Raw genomic sequence first — 6,305 nt, 5'->3', positions numbered from 1 at the left:
GAACCGAGCCCTGGGGCACACCACAGGATAGGGAAGCAGAGGAGGACATGCAACTAAAAAGCTCCTCTGAGAAAGATAAGATCAGAATCAGTGAAGAGCTAAGGCAGAGATACCCACACAGGTTCTAAGTTTCTGAATAAAGATACTGTGGTCAGTGCTATCAAAGGCAGCAGAGAGATCCAATAGAACAAGGACCGAATATTCACCTGCATCTCTACGCGTTAAGATATCATTTGAGACTTTAACGAGAGCAGTTTCAGTAGAGTGCATTTGGTGAAAACCAGACTGAAATTTATCGAAAACATTATGAACAGCTAAAACTTCTGCTAACTGGTTGGCCGCTACTTTTTCTACATTTTTTGAGATAAAAGGCAGTTTTGAAATTGGCCTAAAATTCTGAAGGAGAGACGGGTCAGCGTTGGGCTTTTTTAAAAGAGGGTCAATAACAGCCTGTTTAAAATATGACGGGATGCAGCCAGAAGTTCAAGAATTGTTAATTATCCTAAGAACACATGGTCCAATGGTGCAAAACACCTCTTTGAACATTGAAGCTGGTAAAATGTCAAGTGGTGTGACAATATTGCTGCTTGTGTCAAATAAAACCTTAGGATTCCCTCGGCTGTTATGGATTAGATTTGCAAAATATGCTGCCCTTGCATTTTTTACCATATTATTAAAAGAATGCAATAGCTCTCTTAAGTGACAGAGATGAACTTGGAGCTTTGTGTGTTTCCAAAAGCGTTCCACTTCCCGACAGCTACGCTTGAAACGAATACTGTCATTCATCCATGGTAAAGATTTGGCAGAGGAAATATTTCTGATTTTAAAAGGAGCCACTTTGTCTCAAACAGATAAGATCATTAAAATAATGCACCATATAAATTTTACATCAGTGTTAGAGAAGGAAGCTTCGTTAAGAAGAGCAGAAAATTTATCTGCAGAAAGATGATTAAAAGTACGAGTACAAATCATACGATGACTAATAATTGTGAGTGGGAGCTGACACATGCTAAATAAAGTTAAAAGATTCCATCAGACTGATGAATTTATCTGTAGCATCATCAATGTGGAAGTTAAAATCACCCACAGTAAGGACTTTTGACAATTTCAAGGTCAAAGTCAAGAATTCTGTGACCTCACTGAAAAAACAGGGAGCAAGCGTCAGGTGGGCGGTAAATTAAAATACAATAAAATGAATGAGTTCTTCCGACTTTAATGATCTGAAGCTCAAATGAAGAGAAGGTGTCTGTGTTCAAATGTCGGCAAATGAAGCTGCTCTTAAAGACTGCAGCAAGACCTCCACCCCATCCTGAAGAACGAGGTGTGCTGAGGAATGAGTGATCCTTAGGACACAGTTCAGTGAGAGGGGCATGGTCCAGTTCAGACTGCCAGGTTTCAGTCATAAACATCAAATCCAGGTCTTTGGACTGAAATTGTTCAGAATAAAAGTTTTGTTTGTAATGGAATGCACATTTAACAATGCCATCCTAAGGGAGACCAGGGCTGGGTTCGTGGTAGAAGGTAACCGTGGCAAGGTACGCAGAACCCGCGGAATATATCCACTGCGTACATGACTCACTGGTGGGGAGGCCACCAAATTTCGACATCACCAACTTCCCCCCACCTACAGTGCTTTCCTGAGCTCCCTCCCCAGGTGAAGTCCCAAATTGGTTTCACCTGAAACCACTGATTGTAATGACCTGCACCTACTTTCACACCTTGATGGATTTGATATGGATATGCACATGAACAATAGAGGGTCATAGCCACCTCCAGGGGACTACACCCACTGGAGCTTAAATACCTGGGTCTCTCCACCATTTGGTTTGAGAACTGAAGAAGCCTTTAAGATTATGGGTGAAATGTCTTCAAGAAACAAAAAGATGTCAGTTGCCTTTTTTCAAGCTCCAGAGATATGACCTGGATGACTGAGAACCTACACAGACACTCTGCTCCCCTGTCAGCTGTATGCAGTGGGAGAAATACTCCCCTTTAGACTTGTTAACCTTCTTTCCCTGATCAGCAATAATCAATTCCTTCACTTCCGAAATGGAGACGTTTCAAAACGCTGCTCCAACGGTTCCAGTCACCCAGGTCACGTGACCGTGGCTCAGCGTGTTTCATCCCAGTATCAACAGGTGGCTCAACTGCTGCTTCCAGGCAGGCGAGGCATCAGGATTCCCAGTTATTAACAAACCGCTTGTTTGGGCGGGCCCTTGTAATTACTGAATGAATGTTTTTGATACCTTTGCTTCTATTTACTACAAGCGGATACACGCACATGTATAATTCTTTATTATACTGTCGACCTCATGGTGGCGCTAGATGAAAGGTCCGAGGATCACTAAAGTGGTTCCAGTTCATCCTGAGGGGAGCAGGAACGTCTGAATCACTTTAAATAACAATCAATAAACAGATATTTCAGTCTGAACCTGAAATCTTGACCTTCTGGTTTCACTACATAAAAAGTCACAATTAACAAAGTCATTAATGAAGTGAATCCTCTGGAGACCAAGAAAAGCTTCATATCAGTCCATCATCCTTTAGTCCAGATCCAATCCATGTGGACTAAAGTAGTGGACTGACCAGCAGACTGACATTAACATCAGAGCCATGCTGCTAGTGTGGCTAAAAGAAAAGAGAAGCAGAGACAGTCATGTTGATATGAACATTAGAGAAACTCATCATGGAGCTGAAATATGATCCTGCTTCATCATTTGGACTCATTCACCTCAGCTGACACATTCAGCAGCAGACAGGTTTTTGTATCAGTCTGTCTCACTGTGGGAGGAGGATACTACCTCATCTTTGGCTCTGGAACCAAACTGAGTGTAACAGGTAAGAACAAACATTTATTTTCCTTCAGTTGTTTTATTGTAGAAGTTGAAAATGTGTTTAAAGTCAGTTTGTGCTGCTTCAGGCTTTACATGTTAGTTTGTTCATAATTAGTAGAGAATTCATCTGCAGCCATTGTTCCATAAGAAAAGCTCAATAATCTCTGAAAACATGTTTAAATCTCACTGAACAACTAAAGTTATTCTTTATTTCTGCAAATATTAGTGATGTTACAGATATTTAGGATTTGATCATCTCAGTAATTCTGCACCATCTGCTGCTTTCTTACACAGCTAACTGCTTTAATGTTTAGGAACAAATTTTAAAAATCATTTTAATAGTCAATTATTTATGTTGTTTAGTTCAAAAAGTGTTATAGTGTAAATGTAATAATAAATATACTGATCATGAAAATAGGAAGTGAAATATTAATAACATTTTGAATAATATATGAAGTTAAACTCTGATTTAAATTTCTTGAATGTTTAATATGAGAATAAAAATCTGCTCATGACAGTAAAACTATAAAAAAATTATCAAATATATTTTATTAAACATTTTGTCTTAAATACATTGTTATATTCTGTGGATTTTGTGGTTTAAATTTTGATAAATTAACTCATATACTGACAAAAAAGCTGTTTGTTCTCCTTGAAAATTCATGTTTAATGTTGATTAATTTAATATTTTCATTAAAAAAATAATCGATGATAAAAGATAAAATAATAACAATGACAAAAGATCAGTGTAGGAGTTTTCATTCATTGCACTAAAAATTTAAGAACAAAAAGTCTTGAAGGCGAGTTTGAACTTTGACATTTAGTATAATAAACAAAAAGAACATTTTAAAAACTGATGTAAGAATGTAAATTTCATTGTTTGGATTTAATTATTAATTTTTCCATTTTTAATGCAGTATATTAGACAACAGGTGAATGTATAATTTTTTATAAGAGCTGCACAGTTTTCATATTAGCACTTCAGGTAGATGCTAACTACATTTTGTTGTCCTGCACTTGTACTGAGCAATGACAATAAAGTTGAATCTATCTACATGAAAAATATATTTTAAATTTGGGCTGATTCATTTTTTGGCTCAATACCAAACAAACACATAAGAAATAAATTTGAAACATATTTTATTTGAGTTTCTAAAAGCATGTTTTTTACTCCTCATGTGAGCTGTGCTGACATGAGGTGCTGACTGTGTTTGATCTGAAGCTGAATCCAGTGTATGTAGTGAACTTTGTGCTGTATTGATGAGTAGTTTAGTGATCAGAGTCCATGTAGTTTCCAGGATCAGACTGAATGCAGTGCAGTGCTGGAAGCTGCTGCTGACTGTGTGAATGTGTGTCTGTGCTGCTTGTTGCTGCTGTCAAACTTCAGATGAGCAGGTAGTGAAGCCCGTGGTGAGCGTGTACCCAGCAGCATCCAGAGCCCACCTGGAGGGGAGCAGCTCCCTGCTGTGTGTGGCCTCAGCCATGTTTCCTCCTCTGGTCCAGTTCTCCTGGAAAAGACAGAAGAAGAATGGCGGGCTGGAGGAGCTGCCCCCTGCTGAGGGAGAGCAGCTGGAGCTCAGAGAGCCGGGACGCAGAGCCTCCATCTTACTGATCCCTCAGAACAGCACATGGAAATACAGCTGCTCCGTCAAGCACGAGGGGGGCACAGTGGAGGCCCAAACACAAGAAGGTAATGAAGGCTCGCTGACTGTGTTCAGCTTCAGGGATTCAGCTTCATGTGGAGATGCTGTCAAAGAGAGCAGAGGAGCAGAGGACTGACATTTGTCACTGCAGCTCCAAACATTTGACTCCTTTTGTGTTTCAGAGCTTCCAGCTCCAGCAGCCTCCTGTCCTCCAGAGAGAGAGCCAGCAGACCTGCCAGCTCTGCAGCCAGCTGACTGTAAGATCACCTGCTGCCTCTCTGCATGGACAGCTCCAATGTCCAATGAGGGAGCTGGAACAACTTTAGGGACTCAGTCTCAAAGTTCTTCCACTCATTCATATCTTCATCAAACAAGCTCTGAGAAAGCCACTGTACACTAGCTGCTCAGCACCAAACAGCACACAGACCATAATATGTCAGAGATCAGTTTGTTAGCTGCTTGTGGAGTTCTTCTGCCCCCAAGTGGACACAAACACAAATCAATCCATTCATCCACTTGAAGAAGAAGCTGTGACTGTTTCTATTTGGACTTTTTCTCCTTCATCTCACAGGAATAACCCCACTGTGTGTGTGTGTGTGTGTGTGTGTGTGTGTGTGTGTGTGTGTGTGTGTGTGTCCTTCAGGGTCCTTCCAGTCCCAATGCAGGGTGAAGCTGCTCTGCCTGCTGTCCACAGTGCTGATAGTGAAGAGTCTGGTGTACTGCTGTGGACTCTCTCTGCTGATGATCCTCAGAAACAAGGGAGCGTCCACCAACTGCACACATGCTGACTGACTGTTTTCTGCTCGCCTTTTCTCACCATCAAATCTCATCCATTCATCTCATTCATCACTTTGATCACCATTCACACATCTGAGTTATGATGTGTTGTGCTTATTGTTGCTTTGATTCCATAGTTAGAAGATCATCTGAAATTAATCATCTTTACATGTATTGTTGCTCTGAGTTAGAATTCTTTTTGGACTTATTGTGACTTTTATTGTAGGAACAAAATTCATCAGGTATCAGCCATATTTTTATCATCAGTTTCTCTTTGATTTGTGCAGAAAGGTGATCAAAGTCCAACATACAGCAATAACAGTCTAGTTGTGTTTCTAATTTGAAATAATAAAGATTTGAAGCTTTTGAATTGGATTCTACTTTGATTGTGTGATGAACAACAACCTTTGTGAGTGAAGCACAAACTGACTGTATCCAAACTTCCTGTGCTGCAGCAGACGGGCTGTGTGGGTTTCTGCTCTGCAGCCTCCACACCGTTAGCTGTGGCTTTGCACTTTAATAACACAATGACAGTTACAAGCATGAACTCTGCTTAAAGAAGGATTCCAGGAAGGATCTGTGTTCTTCACCTGTGAGAGAAACAGCTCAAATCCTCAACTCAGAGCTGACAAATGAACTTTGATGGAGTCAAAAAATGAACTGAATTGTTTTCAGTGAGGTTGGTGAACACTATTGTTATAATATTAAATAATAATCACACATCAGGACAAACTTGATGCAAAAACTGTTCATGATCATTAATACTAGGAACCAAACATTAATCAGAATTTTTAAGTATTTACCAGCATTAAATAGAATCATACACTTTATATATCCAAACTAAAATAAACAGTAAATGTCGGTTATGATTAGAGCCAATAAAAATTTTAAAAGCTAAAAATAAGTTACATTAATATATTAAGTCTTTCATGTATTCTGTGTTTAGATTTTTTACCTGTATTAATTAAATTTTTATTTATTTTTAAATATGTAATTGAAATTATGGGATATTATTAATTAAAATAAATGGAAAAATATCCAAATAAATAGT

General features: G+C 39.1%; 1 protein-coding gene across 1 annotated transcript; it reads left to right on the top strand.

Annotated features, from left to right (window-relative positions):
• The first annotated feature begins 2,612 nt into the window (after positions 1 to 2,612).
• Positions 2,613 to 5,393, top strand: LOC115777683 (immunoglobulin lambda-1 light chain-like). Its single transcript, XM_030725629.1, has 4 exons — positions 2,613 to 2,838; positions 4,222 to 4,524; positions 4,660 to 4,734; positions 5,121 to 5,393. Exons 1-4 carry the CDS (start codon positions 2,700 to 2,702, stop codon positions 5,267 to 5,269), a joined length of 666 nt encoding a protein of 221 aa, XP_030581489.1. The 5' UTR covers positions 2,613 to 2,699; the 3' UTR covers positions 5,270 to 5,393.
• Positions 5,394 to 6,305: the final 912 nt, after the last annotated feature.

This window comes from Archocentrus centrarchus, unplaced genomic scaffold (genome assembly GCF_007364275.1).
Source record: "Archocentrus centrarchus isolate MPI-CPG fArcCen1 unplaced genomic scaffold, fArcCen1 scaffold_64_ctg1, whole genome shotgun sequence".
Taxonomy (NCBI): Eukaryota; Metazoa; Chordata; class Actinopteri; order Cichliformes; family Cichlidae; genus Archocentrus; species Archocentrus centrarchus.
The sequence above is the reverse complement of the archived record's forward strand: the minus strand, read 5'-3'. Positions and strand labels throughout refer to the sequence as shown.